The sequence below is a fragment of the Chlorocebus sabaeus genome, chromosome 21 (assembly GCF_047675955.1).
Source record: "Chlorocebus sabaeus isolate Y175 chromosome 21, mChlSab1.0.hap1, whole genome shotgun sequence".
Lineage (NCBI taxonomy): Eukaryota > Metazoa > Chordata > Mammalia > Primates > Cercopithecidae > Chlorocebus > Chlorocebus sabaeus.
Window position 1 is genome coordinate 131,414,525 of NC_132924.1, and position 19,101 is coordinate 131,433,625.

Below are 19,101 nucleotides of genomic sequence, written 5' to 3' on the forward strand. Positions count from 1 at the left end.
GGAGGAAAATCATGCCAGACAAAACGTGTAACAGTAAGAAGGAAACAAAGACCAAGGGAGAGCACCTCTGTTCCTCGTCCCGATTACTCTCACAGATCAAAACTGTTTTAAAAATATACGTTCCTCGTCCCGATTACTCTCACAGATCAAAACTGTTGTAAAAATATATGTTCCTCGTCCCGATTACTCTCACAGATCAAAACTGTTTTAAAAATATATGTTCCTCGTCCTGATTACTCTCACAGATCTAAAACATTTAAAAACATACATTACTTGTCCCGATTACTCTCATATATGTAAAACATTTAAAAATACACCTCGGTCTGGCTGTCACCTCCTAATGTACTTAAGAATGCTAATAGTACATAAACTTAAAACCCAGAGAAGCTCCCACCGGCTAACAAGGTAGTGGGTCATTCACTTGCGTTAGTTTTGCTCTTCTGGGAACAGTAACCCGCCACCACCCTGGCATCTCTGGTGCCTTCCGCAAGCACAGGTTTTATGAGCTGGGCCCAGCTCTCAGGGCACTGAGTATGGCCAGGAGGGGACACCTGACTTCTACTGGGGTGACTGCAGAGTCTCTCAGACCTTAGCCCCTCCACTGAAAAGCAGAAATGACATATACTTCTCTTGGGGTTGTAAAAATGACTAGATTAGATGGGGCCAAAATCCCCAGTGCCTCCTCTACTGCCATCAAGAGAGAGGAGCGAGCATAGAACGCACGGCAGTGCACAGACCTCACAGGTCAAGGGCTGCCTGTGCTCACCTCTAACATTAGCAGAACTTGTTTCCTTAACTTTAAAACAAAGGTGGCAGGTGAGCTGTGAGGTTTCAATGACTTCCATGTCAAGAGTTAGAACACAGCCTGCAATGAGTGCTAGGCACAGTCACCGTTTGTTTTCTCATGTGATTTCTGTTACACTCCTCCGAGTGCAGAGAGGCAGCCCTTGTGAAGCTATCCACACAGTCTTCCTCCTCTCGCTGGCCTGTCACCTGTCTCTCCAGCAAGGCGCTGGCTGCTGTTGGGCTGAGTCCTCTTGGAACTTCCTTGGGTTTCTTACACCAACGTTAAGGACTGAAGTAATCTCCCACCCCAGCCCCAGCCTCAAACTACTGCTCCTATTGTTCCAGCATCATTTCTGCACCCTGGGGTTGTTGTTTACATTCCCAGCTCACTGATCTATCCACCTTCCTCCCCAAAGCTATTCCCCTGACATTCAGGTGCTCCCTCCCCTCATGCTTAGATCTGTGTCCCCAGTCCCTCTGGATATCCCTGCCAAATATATCTTGCTAAACCCCTGTTTTAAAACTGGACACATCCCTCTAGTGGTATCTGGATGCTGCCCTGTGTCTAGGGATCAAGCCCAACTCTTCCAGTTGTGTAACCTACAGTGCTGCTTCCTGTGGTCATCTCAGTTCCCACAGTTCCTAACCCTTCTTCCCACTGCACAGCTCCTCCTCATCCCAGCTCTGAAAGAACACACCCTACCTCAGACACCAGGGCTACAGCCAAAAATGGAAAAAGACCTCAGTATTGAATCCAAGATGTGATCAATTATAAGCTGCACTATGTGCCACTAAGAGCACCGTCCATTAACAATAACACACCCTTGTAAAATAAACCTGATTTCTGAGATGTTAAGGCACAGGGAAAGTGCTGGAACAGCCTTCCTGGCTCCTGAATACTCCAAGATACAGGGTAGTGTGGGAAGCTGAGTAACAGCCCTCAAAAGGTGGTCACGTCCTAATCTCTGGAGTTTGTGAGTGTCGCTTTACATGGCAAAAAGAACGTTGCAGATGTGATGAAGGATCTTCCGGGGAGGAGGATTATCCATAGAGGCCCTAAATGCCATCTCCAGGATCCTTAAAAAGGGAGGAAGTCCAGCCTGGGCAACACAGTGAGACTCCGTCTCTACAAAAAATTTTTAAAATTAGCGAATTCGCTCAGTGTGGTGGTACAGGCCTGTAGTCCCAGATACTCGAGAGGCTGAAGTGGAAGGGTTGCTTGAGTCCAGGAGGTCAAGACTGCAGTGAGCTATGATCACACAACTGCACTCCAGCCTGGGTGCAAACAGCTCACTGCAGCCTCAACCCTTGTCTAAGGAAAAGAAAGAAAAGAGGGAGGAACAGAGGTTTGACAAAACAGAAAGCAGAATGGCCCCATGAGGATGGAAGCAGCTGCTGGCTCTGAAGGGAGAAGAGCCTGCAGCCATGGACATGGAATGCGGCTGCCAAGCGAGAAAAGCAGGAAAAGCTTCTCCCCAGGAGCCTCCAGCCTGCACACCCTGCCCACCCCTTAGTTTTAGCCCAGAGGAACTGATTTCCGACTGCTGGCCTCCAGAATCGTTAAAAGGTAAGTGTGTTGTTTGAAGCCAAAAGTCGATGGCACTTTGCCACGGGCCCTAATGCATCAGCCATGTCGTCCTTTCCCGACTGCTCCAGCAATGACACTGACATCCACGGAGCATTTCTTCTAAAACTTTGCTTCACACATGGCACTATTCGTGAATAAGTAAAATCAATTATTTCTACTAGTTACTGGATAAATTCCAAGATCTTTATAAGTGTGGAAAAAATAAGTAGGAAGAGCATTATTACTTTGTATTGGATTATATTTGGGGTTTTGGTTTCAAAATTCCAGCACGCAGACATTAACGTAGACGGTGTTAACAAATTTTAGGTACGCACTTACTAGCCATTTAAAGATTTGTAGCACAAATGAAATAAATTAATGATCTCAGTAGGCAATTCACTTCTAATTGTGTATGAATATCAACACCAGCTTTATATAACATTTTACAAACTGGGTACAAAGTATAAACCAAAAACAAAATTCTAAGTTCCCAACTATCTGAACAGCTCCTCCTCTCTGCCAGGAGCTTTCCAAAGTTAACCTGTAAAACCACGTCAGGCCATGATGGGGGGTGGGGCCTCGGACACACCTCATTACCACCAACACGGACCTTAAGACTGACAGACTCTTTAAGTCTGACAGGAAACATTTACCATCTATTCTCTCTGAAGCCTGCTACCTGGAGGCTTCATCTGTACGATAAAACCTTGGTCTCCACAAGGTAATCCAGACATTGCTTTCTATTGATTCCAGGTCTCTAGATAGTAACTTAACCAACTGCCAATCAGAAAAAACTCTGAGTCCAGCTATGATCTGGAGCGCTCCCCACACTAACCCCCTTCCAGCTGTCCCACCTTTCTGAACCAATATACCCGCTTCCAGCTGTCCCACCTTTCTGAACCAACGTACCCCCTTCCCGCTGTCCCACCTTTCTGAACCAACGTACCCCCTTCCAGCTGTCCCACCTTTCTGAACCAACGTACCCCCTTCCAGCTGTCCCACCTTTCTGAACCAACGTACCCCCTTCCAGCTGTCCCACCTTTCTGAACCAACGTACCCCCTTCCAGCTGTCCCACCTTTCTGAACCAACGTACCCCCTTCCAGCTGTCCCACCTTTCTGAACCAACGTACCCCCTTCCAGCTGTCCCACCTTTCTGAACCAACGTACCCTCGTCCCGCTGTCCCACCTTTCTGAACCAATGTGCAGCTTACATGCATTGACTGATGTCTTACGTATCCCTAAAACTTACAGGTCAACCGCCTTGGGCACAAGTCTTGAGACTATGTCACCAGCATCCTTTAACCCTGGCAAATAAAATACTAAATTAATTGAGACTTGTCTCAAATACTTTTGGTTTACAGATTAAACTAAATGCTTTAACAAATATGTAACAAAGTCTCATAAGAAAATGGAAGGTGAAAGTATCATTCAGGTTAATAATTTTAGCAATTTGATACTGGTTCTCGAAACGTGAGCAGCATAACCAAAAACTAGCATATAATATGTGTTCCAGTACAATATTTATGGCATGAAGCAAGTTAAATAATGTTCTCCTCCCACATCACTGGATGTATTTTCTACAGAGCCACCTTACTCTGGGAAACTTAAAACGTGTCAATTCCTCAGACATAAACAGAAGGAAACAAGTCCACATAGAATACACTAACCAGCACTTATTCACACAAGGAAGTTAATGAATATTTGAATAATTAAATGTTATATGCACAAAATGTAAAATTAACTATCATTATCTATAGCATCAGGGTGACTCCTGGAAGTGGAGTCAAGAAAGATCAGCCATGTCCTTGGAACAATATTTGTTTTAAGTAGGAAGATACACAGCAAATCAAGACAAGGAAGAGGAGTGACAACGTAGGCTCCTTGGATATTATTTTAGGGATATACAGAGAGGAAGAGAGAGAAAGTGAAATTTTAAGGCATACACACTTGCAAGTGTTAATAATAACAAAGCATCATGGTAGATAAATTCTTAGCAACAGTGTAAACAAACCACAGTGGAACAGAAACAAAGAAAAACCCCGGGGCTCATCTGTTCCATTTCAGCAGCAGTGGGGGAGGGAGGTGGCAAAGGCCACACCAGGACTTGCCTGCAAGTGGAGCACTGGTCACAGCTGTGCATCTCCGGGCCTGTGACTCAGATGGCTGACCCGAGGACATGCCTCGCTGCCCGCCCATGTCCAGTGTGCTCACTGGCCTCTCCCCATTCCAACCTCACAGCCGCAGCACAGAGTCAGGCTCAACCCCCATCAAACCAAAGAGGAAACAAGGTTCTAAGAGTTGTGCCTGACTCACCCAAGGGCAGAGAGTTAGGAAGGGGTGGGTCTCAGGGCGCAACCCACACCCACCAGAGCCAGAGCCTGAGCCGTGGGCTCTGCGAGATGGTGGGAGTCTCAAAGCTAACCAGAGGCCAGTGGCCACACCTCAGCACACCCTACAGGGATGAAGGGCAGCCCACTCACACGGGCACTGGCCACATGACAGGTCACGTCCAGGCAAGGACACACCAGTTCAGCAAGTCATCACGGGAACCTCAAAGTAGCCATCACTCAATTGTGCTACACGAAACCACTGCAGTTAAAAATACTTGTAACTGTTAGCAAACTTTAATATACCAACACAGCACAGGGGAAGAAAAGCAATCCGAAGTTGTGACTCATTATGGAGGGAATGCTTTCTTCCAAAGGTTATTCAGATAAAAAGAGACAGGGATAAATCTTCTGTCTTTTAACATCATACCATGCAAAAACAAACACTGCCTTCCATGGCCAGACTTTTGCTTATACAATTATCATGTCAGTCTAATGAGTTCAAAAATAATTCATATATCCTAGACACAGATCTAATAAATAACTCAAGTAAATACGTTTTCGTAACTTAAAAAGAGCAGGAAATTAAATATCTCAAATTCTATTTTTATCGCTTCTCATTATATCATATCTCACAATCTAGTTTTTCAAATGTCTATCAGACATCATTTAAATAAAGTCTGGTAGTTCCACAAGACAGATGATATTGCAATAGTCAAAGTCATATTTCTGAAGAGTAACATAATGTCCATAATATAGCACTTAAGAAAGGAGGATACTGTACACACACATATATATCCAAACATATCATTAAAAGATTAACAAAATCCACAAAATGTTGCTAACGGTTATCACCAGTTAGTAGAATTGTAGGTAACTTTTTTCTTCTTTATTCTTCTCCAAAGCTGCTTCTTCAATGAGTATACTTTCTTCTTTAAATCAGAAAAAATATGTTTTTGAAACCTGTTCAGCCATAAGAAATGAAGAAAAATACAACTGCATGTTCATTAAATATAGAAAGATAAAGGGGGACTTCACTGTGTAACTGAATAAATTTAAAAAAAGAATCAAACTCAGTTTCAATGACAATTTTACAAGTAATAAAGAAAGCATAATGAAAACCATCATATTAGTATTTCCACATCTGCTGTTGGTGTGGTTATCACTAATGCCAGTACGCAATCACCAGGCACAAAACTAAAGCTGTTATCCAAAAGGACACTGCTGCCACCATACACAAGTGGATACACAAGTGCACGTGGGATGCGCTTCTAACTTCGTATTGATACTTTCATCCAGTCACGGCCACAATCCATTAAACCCTATTCAATTTATACTTTTCTACCAACTACCATTATGGATGGTTTGGTATTATGAATGATCTTTTTCATATATTTTTTCCTGGATTTTAAAAAAATGAACATGTATTACTTTTACTAGAAGAATGAGGGAGAGTCTAGAGAGATGTAAGGCAATGGATAAAACATTTCAGTTATAAGGAATAAGTTCAAGACATCTATTGTACAACACTAACCATAGTTAGCAACAATGTAATATATTCTTGAAAAAATCACTAAGAATAGATTTTCTAGTGTTCCACCACAAAAGAACGGTAAGCCCATGACATAATGCATTTGTTAATTAGCTCGATTTAGCACATTCTACAATGCATACATGTTTCAAAACATGTTGAACACAATAAAAATAATACTTTTATCAGTTAAAAAAATAACAACAGCCAGGTGCAGTGACTCACGCCTGTATTACCTCCCATGTCTTTGGGAAGTAGACCGGGAGGATCGCTTGAGCCCAGGAGTTCAAGACCAGCCTGGGTACCATGGGGAGACCGCCCCCGCCCCCAAAAAATTTTAAAAATTAGCGAGATTAGTGGCACATGCCTGTAGTCCAAGCTACTGGGAGGCTGAGGTGGGAGGGGTGACTGAGCCAATAGGTTGAGGCTGCAGTGAGCCATGACTGTGCCACTGCACTCCAGTCTGGGCAACAGAGCAAGACCTTGTGTCAAAAATAAATAAATAAAAAGAATTGGAAAAAACCCACCAATTCATACTATGACTAATGCTAGGATTAAACAGATTTGTTGTGTTATTGCAAGCTAGTAAATTTCTGAGTTTAAGGCCTTGTCTCACATATATTTTGTGTCACTAGCACCTAGCATAGTACCTAGAACATAGCAAATGCCTAATAAATGTCCATAAATTCATCAAGACTCATTTTTAATCCTTACATATAAATTGGATTAGTTTCTTAAAATATGATCCAGGAAAAAATTCACAAAAATAAATAGTTTGCTTTAACAAACATTACAGAACTTTAAAAACAGTTAAGAAAAATAAATGAAGAAAAAAATCAGTGACAGGGAGAAAGACTCTGGAAAAACCTCTGTAAATAAAAGATGCTTTATGGAAAAATGATCCCATGCAAAAGACAACTACCAGCATATTCACCATCTGTGTAAGAACTATGCCCCACCCAATTCCAAAACAACAGAAGGTGACTCAGTGTTCAAGACACAATAAGATCATTGAGAGTAAAAGAAGATCGTCTGTTTGAAGAAAAGTGCGACAGGTACTCCCAGCTGTTACAGCAGTACAGGGCCCAACAATCCAGCAATCATTTTGGCTGTGAGTTTTCTGGTAGCTACAGCAAAAATAGAAGTATACTGCATTGCACAGTAGCTTTCCTTTTCTGATTTCACAAGCTTAGATCTGAAGACATCACTACTTTCACCCCGTCATGTCCAAACTCTGTCTGAAAAGTACGATAGTAATCACGCCCACATCCTTGCACCCTGTAAATCAGAACTGCCCTGAAGGCCTGGGCCAGGCATCCAAAAGGAGCACTTGTACTCCTCACCCGTGGGGACCTGGGCTGGGGTCTAGTGGGACCACTTCCATTCCTCACTGCTGGGCCCAGAGTAAGTCCCAAGCTGAGCGCAGCCTTCTACCAGGTGGAGGAGTTACAACCCTATCAGAACTTCTGTGGAGTTCCCTCCAGATGAGACGGCCCAGAAATCCACCTTTGCAACTGTCCTCCACACGCTCGTACCGTTGCCACTGAACAGAAGGCCCCATACCCTTCAATAAGAATAGAATCTCTTCCCTAACATGTCCGTAAGTTTATAACACACCCCCTTACTTACCATCAAGCCCTCCCTGTTCCTTTCTTCTGAACCACCGTGACGGGGCGCCATCATCACAGCTGCCTCCCAGGTGCTATTCTAACTACTCCGAGAAGAGTCTAAATATGAAGACAGGATGACTTCTTACACTTTTGTTGGCATAACACTCTGCATACAGTGGGTCCTTACATCTCTAAATGAAGAAATAAAATTCCTCCGAGACAGAATTGTCATGAAAACTAAAAAAGATAATGACTTGCCAAACCACAACAAAATGCAAGAGACCACAAAAGACCACAACGTATTATATAGTACATGATAAAATTATGTTCTGATAGAATATACCTAGTATAAAACAAACCAATCCATAAGCTAAACTACTCAAACATAGGTGGTGATTATATACTGATACCTTGAATCACAGTTAAGAGTTTGGCATAACTCACAGAAACAGATTTAAGTTTTTCATATTTTTGAAACATGATTTCTATTGTTATGCAATTAAAATTAATATTTGTTTAAGCCAATATAGTATAGTATCAGTGTTTAAAGGACTATTATAGGCCAGATGTGGTGGCTCACACCTGTAATCAGAGCACTTCGGAAGTGCTGAGATGGGAGGATCACTTGAGCCCAGGAGTTTGAGACCAGCCTGGACAACATAGCAAGACCTTGGCTCTACTACAAGTATAAAAAATGTTCAAATAAGTTTATAAAATTTAAAAATAAATAAAAATAAAGTAATATTAGAACTGGGTACAATGGTTCACACCTGTAGTCCCAGCTACTCAGGAGGCTGAGGCAGGAGGATCCCTCAAGCCTAGGAGTTCGAGGCCAGCCTGGGTAACACAGTGAGACCCCAGCTCAAAAAGTAAATAAAGTAGTATTAGGTTTAAGTTAAAAACATTTACCTAGTTAAAAACATTTACTGTACTCCAGCCTGGGCAACAGAGCGAGACTCCATCTCAAAAAAATAAAATAAAAATAGACACGGGATTTTTTTTTTTTTTTTTTTTAAGAGATGGAGCGTCTCTCTGTCGCCCAGGCTGGAGTGCAGTGGTGCGATCTCAGCTCACTGCAAGCTCTGCTTCCCAGGTTCAAGCAATTCTCCTGCCTCAGCCTCCTGAGTAGCTGGGACTACAGGCACACGCCACCTCGCCCGGCTAATTTTTTGTATTTTTAGTAGAGACGGGGTTTCACCGTGTTAGCCAGGATGGTCTCCATCTCCTGACCTCGTGATCCACCGGCCTCGGCCTCCCAAAGTGCTGAGATTACAGGCGTGAGCCATCGCGCCCAACCCCTGATGTCTATATTTTTTTTAACAGTGCTATTGAGATATAATTAACATACTAGTCAATTCACTCATTTAAAGTATACAATTTGATGGTTTTTAGTATATTCACCACGCCTACTTCAAGGTTAAAGGCTGTGACCAATGAGGAAATCACGAAAGCCCACAAGAAAGATCGCAGGTTCACCAGGTCTAACAATAACACTGTTCCACAGCTGATCTTCACAGGACGGAAATTTACATGTATGAATACATACTTATAAATTATATTATAAGTGTATATATTCATATAAAGTATTTATATGTCAGTCCTAGCTCCATATCCTCCCATCCTTAAATGTAGAATGATAATACTAATCTTAATAGAAGTTTTACTAAATCCACAACATACAGGCTGATGGATGCATATATCCTAAATTTAAATCTATTTTTTAGCTTAAACTAAAAGCCAGATATTTACTGCTTTAATTTTAGCCATCTTGGGGCATTAATGTTCTAACTGAATGAGGCTCTCAGACCACAGAACTGAAGCAACACAACGGTCACATCCTTTCCCTTCTGTGTCGCAGCCGCAGTGTGGGTGTAAACAAGAAACCCCAGGCAGCACCCCCATCCTATCTGCAGCACGACGAGGACTCAACACTTATTCAACCACATGATCGCTTGGATTCAGGTACTAAAGTAGCACTTGTTTAAAATAGCGAAGTTGTGGCTCCTGAATTAGCTATGTCAACTATTTTCAGTTACAAGTCTTCACAACATTTTATTAAAGTATTAAGTGAAGATTAACACAAAGAATAAAAAAATAAATATTTGCCCTTTCTTTACATAAGACCACAGTGCATTATTTTCTTTTGTTCATCTGGTTCGCAGACTACACATACCATATTTTGGCTAGAGTTAAATTTTCCTGAACTTCCCAGAAGGGCAATGGGAAGAAAGCTCTCCCCAGAGAAAGCTTGTATACGAAAGTACAGAACAACATAACCAAGAAAGCTAATATGCTTTAATTCTCAATAATCCAAGTATGAGGTGATAAAAGACCGACTGTCAGAACAGTTGAGTAGTATTATCCATGACAGTATTATCCATGGCAGCCACAGAATCAGCATTTAGTGGCAATAGTAAAAGCAGGATAGAGTCAGACTTTATCCTATGAAGATCTAATATTTTCAAATAAATAAAAATAGCAATGAAAAATTGCCCTTATTCATCTCTATAAAAACTCTTCAAGCATCTTCCTCACAGTCCTGAGCATGGTGGCATGCACCTGTAATCCCAGCTACTTGGGAGGCTCACGAAGGTGGTTTGCTTGAGTCTAAGAGTTCAAGACCAGCCTGGGTAACACAGCAAGAACTTCCTCTCTTTAAAAAATAAAAAAGGCTGGGCGTGGTGATTCACACCTGTAATCTCAGCACTTTGGGAGGCCGAGGCTGGTGGATCACCTGAGGTCAAGAGTTTGAGACCAGCCTGACCAACATGGTGAAACCCTGTCTTTACTAAAAACACAAAAATTAGCCAGACGTGGTGATGGGCACCTGTACTCCCAGCTACTTGGGAGGCTGAGGCAGGAGAGGTTGTGGTGAGCCGAGACCATGCCACTGCCCTCCATCCTGGGCAACAGATTGAGACTCCATCTCAAAAATAAATAAATAAAATAAATAAATAAATAAATAAATAAATAAATAAATAAATAAATCTTCTCTTCTCCACCCAGAGTAGTCTAATTTTCCAGGGCCCATTAACACTGGGTAGACATTTAAACAACAAAAAGCCCTGTCCTCAATTCATCCAGCCTGCCAAGTCTTTCCCCTAAACAGTTGGAACATAACTGTTTATGAGAAAATAAGTGAAGAAAAATAACACTTTATTTTAAAGCTGTAGGACCAAACTTACAGAATTATCACAGTTAAGTGAAAGCCATTTTTCATATCCTAATAGCCTAAATCAGAAAGAGTATATATTTTTTCTCAAAGTATTAACACTCTTTATCTCGTTTCCATATCCAGTTTCAGTTTCTACTCAGTAAGAAGAAGAAAAGCTGCCGGTGAATATATACAAAAGTGAAGTGAGGAAATCAGTATCTCATTAATTCATGTTTTCCTATGTTTCCACTCTGCTATGAATTAATGGTTGTCAACGACATACTATGAAAACGAGTACAGTCTTTGGGATATACAAATATATCTTGTTCAAGGCAAAATATCAGCCCAAAGTTCAGAAACCCCAAGAATCAATGTATGTATGGTAAAAATCAAAGTACTAGTAATATTGGCCAGGCATGGTGGCTCACACCCGTAATCCCAGCACTTCAGGAAGTCTAAGTGGGAGGATCCCTTGAGGCCAAAAGTTTGAGAACAGCCTGGACAACATGGTAAGAACTCATCTCTAGAAAAATAAAAACAAAAACAAACCCAAAGTGCAAGTAATATTGAAATCTTAACTTTTCTTATTCGTAGTTTCTTCTATTATTGATGTGCTTTGACCTCCCCCCTCAAAACCCCTGCCACACAGCAGAATTTCAGGTACATTTCGAGACCATGTAACCTGCTGGTTTTATGATGAAAACAAAGTATATTATACTTTTAATAAATATCGTAAAATAGATACATAAGTATACTTTAAAAGATATTTTTAAAATCTCTCTAAAACTGTGAACACAATCACTGTCAAGTTTCATGTGAATCCTTCAAGAAATGTCTTAAGCAACCTAGGCACATTGAAGTCTGTATGTGTGGGATTATGAGCTCAGGTACAAATTTGGAATCACAAGTAAAACATTCTGGAGAAAATATAAATTCTTCATGAGGTGAACACCATGGTTCATCAGTTTAAGTCACACAGATTAAAAACTCAAAAAGAATCTTTGGCTAAATTACATTTGCATTCTATTTTTTTTTTTTTTTTTTTGAGACGGAGTCTCGCTGTCGCCCAGGCTGGAGTGCAGTCGCTGGATCTCAGCTCACTGCAAGCTCCGCCTCCCAGGTTCACGCCATTCTCCTGCCTCAGCCTCCTGAGTAGCTGGGACTACAGGCACCCACCACCTCGCCCAGCTAGTTTTTTGTATTTTTTAGTAGAGATGGGGTTTCACCGTGTTCACCAGGATGATCTCGATCTCCTGACCTCGTGATCCGCCCGTCTCGGCCTCCCAAAGTGCTGGAATTACAGACTTGAGCCACCGCACCCGGCCTGTATTCTGTTTTTTTCTAAAAAAAGGAATTTCAGGATAGGCACGGTAGCTCACGCCTGTAATCCTAGCACTTTAGGAGGCCGAGGCAGGCGGATCACGACGTCAAGAGATCGAGACCATCCTGGCCAACATGGTGCAAACCCATCTCTACTAAAAATACAAAAAAGCTGGGCGTGGTGGTGCATGCCTGTAATCCCAGGTACTCGGGAGTCTGAGGCAGGAGAATGGCTTGAACCTGGGAGGCCGAGGTTGCAGTGAGTTGAGATCGTGCCACTGCACTCCAGCCTGGCGAGAGAGCAAGACTCCGTCTTCAAAAAAAATAAAATAAAATAAAAGAATTTCAGTTCTTCAATATGGCAGCAATTGCATCTGTTTATTTATCACAAGAAAACAGTCTGTGTGGCCAGGTGCGGTGGGTCACGTCTGTAATCCCAGCACTTTGGGAGGCCAAGGCAGGCGGATCACCAGGTCAGGAGTTCGAGACCAGCCTGGCCAACATGGTGAAATCCTGTTTCTACTAAAAATACAAAAATTAGCTGGGCGTGGTGGCGCGCCTGTAATCCCAGCTACTCGGGAGGCTGAGGCAGGAGAATCGTTTGAACCCTGGAAGCGGAGGTTGCAGTGAGCCAAGATCATGCCATTGAATTCCAGCCTGGGGGACAGGGAGAGACTCTATCTTAAAAAAAAAAAAAAGAAAAGAAAATCTGTGTTTCACAAAGATTTTTAACAAGCGAATTTGATATTGGCCAATAACCAAGTTCTATGAAAGTTAGCATCATCACTTCCTGCAAATTTCAGCATTGATTACGTTGCTGTTTTGGTAATGGATGGTAATGGACTCTATTTTTAGCTACTTTTTAATATTATGCATCGTAGTGTAATATAGACACAAAATGTCACTTTAAAGTCCTTTTCCATTTCCAAAGTGCACCTCTTCTTAAGTTTTTCCCACCTCGGTTCCTCTAACTTCCCGTTTTCTACACGACCCTCGATTTTTCCCACTGCTAGCAAAAAGCTGTACCATGCCAGTTACCTTGGTTCTCCAAATACGACTGTTCCTCATGATCACCACGCATCGGTAGAACTGTGTATTCCCAAGTCCCTTACATTATATTCTTACTTCAGTTGCAATCTGTCGTCACAAAGTAGCATCTACTATCTTCTTGTCCTGGGCACGCCTCCTTTCTAATTCTTGTTTACCATCTGTGTCATGCTTTACTTCTCACTGGAAACAGGGACCTTTTCTCCTCTAAGGGAAAATGACCCTTCCGAAACCCACTGCTGGCCACCTTCACCCCAAAGTTTACATTAAGCCTAATGGAAGCATCATTAAAATCCTCTTTCTTGCAGTGTGAAACTGTGACGCCAAGTCATGGCTAAGAAAGAATTAGGGAACGACCAGAAAAAGATATGAAGCCAACTCTTCGTGTCTATAGTCCATAAATATATGAGGTAAAGAACTGCCAGAGTTAAAAATGAAATAACATTATGACTCTTGCTATTGCTGCAACTCTTCCAAAACTTCGTGCCACACACACACATTCACACTGGATTCAGGTCGACCCCATATAAAAATGCTCAGTCTCACAATTATACTTGCAAAAAAGTGAAACAATCTAATATCTCCACATCTTTCGGGAGATACTCATTGCCCTTTAAATGCGTCAGAAACAACCAAGACATGAGTGAGTCCTCTCCGGGTAGAAGAAAAAGTTAACTTCTCCCCCACCAGCTGTCATTACATTTTTTTTAAACCGAGAGCAGGAAAAGCTGAAGCCACCTGGAGCATTTCCAGGCCGGCAGGGCGTTGGGAAGGAGCACGAGAATCGCGCTGGGCGCTCTGAGAGCCGAACCGGCCGCTCAGGCCCCTAAGGAGACCCCGCGGGCGGCACCAGAAGGAAGCGCGCGTTCCTGCAGCGCCGCGGCCGAAGAGGGGGCGCCACGCCCGGTACCTGCCGCTGGCGCTCGGGGTCCGCAGGCCGGGGGAGGGCAGCGGGCTTTGTGAGGAGGAGTCTCCAGGAAGCCGCGCGGGACAGCGAGGGCAGACGCGCCCCGGACCCGGAGCCTGGGCGGGCGGGGAAGCGGAGACGGGGGACGCCCGACTCGGAGGGCGGGAAGGCACGGAGCACTCAGGACTCGGGCGGGAGCGGAGGGCGGCGGCCCCAGGCGGACAGGTTGGCAGGGAGTGGGCCGGAGGCTGGGGCGGGGCTGGGGTCTGCACTCGCCCGAGTGGGCAGGTCGCGGGCAGGGGAGCGCCTGCGTGGACACGCTGGGAGTCGGGGCTGGGGGTCGGGGCGGGGCGGTGTCTGCAGTCACCTAGGCTGGCAGGTCGCAGGAACAGCGCCGGGGGTCGGGGCTGGGGTCTGCAGTCGCCCAGGCGGGAGCGGAGCGCCTGCCTGGACCGGGGTGGGTGGGGGACTACGAAGGCGGGAGTCGGGGCGGGGCTGGGGTCTGCACTCGCCCAGGCGGCAGGTCGCGGGAAGGGGAGCGCCTGCCTGGACGAGGAGGGATCGGGACCGGGGGCCAGGGTTCGGGGCGGGCAGGGGTCTGCACTCACCCAGGCGGGCAGGTCGCAGGCGCGCACCCCCAGGCGCACGGCGCGCTCCTCGTCCTCCAGCAGCGCCAGCGCGCGGCACAGGCGCAGGGCCTTGAGGCCGCGGCTGCGGCGGCACCAGGCGAGCAGGGCGAGCGCCAGCAGCACCCAGCTGAAGCTGAGCCCCAGGTAGCCCAGCGCGTACACGGGCAGCAGCAGCGCGAAGCTCCGCGCCAGCTGCGCCAGCAGCCCGGGCAGCTCCAAGCTCAGCACGCCCCCGGGGTTCTCAGGAGCCGCGCGGCCCCCAGCCCCGCCGGCGCCCGCCTCCGGGCCCTCGCCCCGGGCGCCGCTCATCGCCCCGCCGTGCCGCGCTGCCCTCCCGGCCGAGGAGGGCTGGGTGCTCGCGCTGATCCCGGGCGGCTCAGCCCCGCGCCAGCGCCCCTCTGAGGGGACGCGGCTCCGCCGCACGCCCGCCTCTTCCCGGGACGGCGACGTCATCACGCGGGGCGGGAGCGGCGTGGGCCTGTGGCTGGCACGTCACCGGGAGTGGGCGGGGTGGATGTGACGTCATCGCGCGAGGCGGGCCGTGGGCCGGGTCGACGACTACTGGAGTGGGCGGGGCAGGCGCACGACGTCATCACGCGGGGCGCTGTGTCTCGGCTGGCGGGAGTCGGGACCAGGAAGGAGAATGCTCGTTGCGTGGGTCGGTAGCGCCTGCGTCCTCTCCGAGCCCCAGCCCCACAGGGCACCCTCCCTGCTCGCCGGTGGCCTCGGAGCCCGCGGGCGGTTCTGGCGCGGCGTGGCGCCGCGGCGTGGGACTCCCGAGGCGGCTTCCGGGTGCGTGGCTGCGCTCTTCGAGGCGCGGGAAGTTGCAGTTGTCAAACCCGAAGACTGACCGCCGCTGGGAGCTGCTGGCAGGCGTCGGGGTGCGCGGCCGCTGAGCGCATCCGGGGTGGCGGGGGGATGAGAGGGCGGCGGCCCTGTTTGCGGTAACTCCCCGGCCACGACGACCGGTGACGAGGGCGCCCGCCGGAGGGCAGACGGGCGTTGCTGGCGGGAGTCCTCCAGTATTTTTTCGGTGTGAGGTTGCGTAGCCAGTGTGCAAGGTTGTGGCTTCTGCGCAGTCTCTCGGGATGGTCTTGTTATCCGGCATTCCGGCGGGAGAACGCTGCCTCTGGGGCCCTTCCCACCCTGCTTGTCAGGGTTTTAAACACGAACGACTCCGTTGTGAGCTTGACAACTCTCACACAGTTCTGTTGGCCTTAAGATGCCTTTAATCCCAAAAACCCTCCCTGAGGGGTATGGTAGTGCCGGGCAAAGACCTCCGCAAGCGCCCAAGGGACGCTGACCCGGGAACTCACCCCGGGCACCACGCGGCATCGCCAAAGGTGTTAATATTGTGGCCAACTATTAATAGCTGTTTCAGACGACTAATTTTGGGCCTTGCTGTGATTCCTGAGATCATTTTTCAGTTAACTCAAAAACACGACTATTGATCACTTTATTTTCCAGTGAATTCAATCGAGATAATTATATTTGTTTTGAAATCTCTTTCAGGGAAACTTCAAGCCAAACAGTAGCAAAGAACATCCTACTTGACTGTTTTTGAGCATATTCAGTGAATTCCAAGGAAATTTTTAGTGAATTTGTAACAGAGTAGGGCACTGGCAGGTACTGAATGAGTAAACAAATGCCCAGAAGAAGCAGGGTCACCTTTCCATGGGAATCTCTCTCCCCTCATTCCTGTGTCTGCAAAATTTTGTGTGCATACGTATGTGGAGATTATGTCACGTAGGTAAAACATTGCAGAGTCTAAACGCTCAACTCCAGGCAAGGGCAGTAAACCCCAAGCAAGGGATGGAAGTGGTTTCCTTTTTCTTACTCTTCACAGTCCCTGGTTTGCTGCAGCAGCAAATTATATTATGTAGATTGTAAATATGCGACCGGTTAATGCTCCTAACACCACCTTTCATTCAAAACTAAACCTCAACACAAAAGCAAGTAATTGCCTTGTTGACACAGAAAGGAGCCTGAGCCTTTCTTTTGCAGCTTTCCTCTACTGGAAAATTGTAGGTTCATGTCCTACAAAGACTTGCATAAACATAAGCCCCGTAAAAAATTCTGTAATCCCAGCACTTTGGGAGGCGGAGGAGGGCGGATCACGAGGTCAGGAGATCAAAACCATCCTGGCTAACATGGTGAAACCCCGTCTCTACTAAAAATAACGAGAAATTATCACGCACCTGTAGTCTCAGCTGCTCCGGAGGCTGAGGCAGGAGAATTGCTTGAACCCGGGAGGCGGAGGTTGCAGTGAGTCGAGATTGCGCCACTCACTGCACTCCAGCCTGAGTGACAGAGTGAGACAACGTCTCAAAAAAAAAAAAAAAAAAAAAAAAAATCCTGTGCCATGTGCCATCCAGTGGTTGACCCAAGGATGTAAACTAGATTGAAGAGAATTTCTCGTGTTGCATACCAGTTAGCCCGAGTGTCCTCAGCTTCTCTCTGTGAGTCCCGGGCTTCCAGCCACTCCCTGTGGTTAATTGCCTGCAGAAAGCAGATTGTAAGTCCCTACCACAGTTCAATCTTACAGGTGTCCAGTCTGACTGCAGGTCCAGCTCGGCTCTTAGATTTTTGCTAACATTATAACCCCTCAATCTCCTGTGATCTTTCATGACCCCTCCATCCCTTCCTTGTAACAAGAAAAAGTCTTGTAAACAAGGAAAAGTGCTGCTTTCTCTGGAGTGTCATTCCGGGTGCTCCGGTGCACAGCTGCGAAGTTCCAGCCTCCTGGTTTCAGAGGAAAGTGCTGTCTTCTGCTTGGGTTCAACTCTTCCTGCTTTTGGGTCCTCCCCAACACCTCTAAATATGTCTCATTGTGGAGGGTGGGAGCACGTGCTCTGCATCTCTTCCTTTTGGAGGTTATACCAGCAAATTAAATACACCGGGGACAGTGAAAGCCAGGTTTCTTGCTGTTGGAGAAGGTAAAAGCATGGAAGAGGGAAGGCTAAAGAGAACACTGAGGAATTGGATTGGAACTGGAAGTGGTAGTATGAACTCATTTTTAAAAATATGTACAGATAGATATAAAGATAGTTGTATGTGTGTGCGTGCGTGTGTAGGTATATGTGCATATAGACACAGAAATACTTTCTAGTTCTGTCTGCTGAGTATCTAGACACAATGGTACCCCAGTACCAATGATCACAGGTAGCCCCTGGATCTTAAATTCTAAGTAAGATTTTCCAACAAAAGGAATCAGGACTCCTTGGAGAAATGGTTAATTTCAGGGCTGGAGTGAAAGTACAAGATGATCCTGAAATATTTTGTTGTTCAAGGAAGTGAAGAAGTGCTCAGAGATTCACAGGAGATCAAAGGACATGGAAAGTAGCTGGCGGGAGTTCTTGCTGGTGAAATCCAAGACAATTTGAGCAACAAAACAAAGAATGATACTGGCAGATTACCACTGAGTGAGCAAAATAGTCCACACTGATGTAAATAAACCAGTGATGAATGCAGGGAAAAGAATAGTGGAGAAGGGGAGGTTCTTCTTTATAGTAGAATGTGAACTAATAAATGGAGAAGGAATTACGAGAATGGAAATCATCATTTACCAATCACTGTAGTGGGGTTGTTGCAGGAGTGAGCTATGATTGGAGGCTCAGGGGGGTAGGTGGAGATTTGATGAGGAATGAGAGTGGATATCTTTCTTCAGCATACTTTTCCATTACAAAGAGGAAAATTGAGACTTTCTGGTGGGAAACGCCAGCAGACACCAGCGTGGCCAGGTAATGAGGCACCTGTCACCAGTGGAGAAGAGTTGAAACTTGAGTCCCCGTGTGGTGTGCTGAGAAGAGCACACCAGCATACCCGACGCTTTTCTGCCAGAAACCATGGCCTCAGTCTAGCCTAGGGAATATCAGGCAGACCCAGAAGGAAGGCCATTCTGTTTTCTTTATTACTGTCATGAGCCAGGAACAGTGGCTCACGCTTTGGGAGGCTGAGGCAGAAGGATCACTTGAGGCTGGGAGTTCAAGACCAGCCTGGGCAACGTAGTAAGACTCCATCTTTACAAAAAAAAAAAAAATCTTAAAATTGCCCTGGCATGGTGGCATGAGCCTGTAGTCCCAGCTACTAAGGAGGCTGAGGCAAGAGTGTTGCTTGAGCCCAGGAATTCAAGGCTGCAGTGAGCTATGACTGCACCACTGCCGTCTCTCCTGAGTGACAGGAAAACCCTTTCTCAAATAAATAAATAAATAGATTGTCATAA

The 19,101-nt window shown here is 45.8% G+C and overlaps 1 protein-coding gene across 3 annotated transcripts in view; it reads right to left on the reverse strand.

The window, feature by feature from the left end:
- The window catches only part of ESYT2 (extended synaptotagmin 2), a 99,691-nt gene extending 84,368 nt beyond the window's left edge, over positions 1–15,323 (reverse strand). The window contains exon 1 of one of the 3 annotated variants that reach the window (XM_073009561.1): positions 14,859–15,323. In XM_073009561.1, coding sequence (XP_072865662.1) covers positions 14,859–15,188 — 330 coding nt within the window. In that variant the 5' untranslated portion in view covers positions 15,189–15,323. Of the gene's footprint in view, positions 1–4,462; positions 4,616–14,858 lie in introns of those variants that run through there. The other 2 variants (XM_073009562.1, XM_073009563.1) reach the window with 2 other exon arrangements.
- Positions 15,324–19,101: the final 3,778 nt, after the last annotated feature.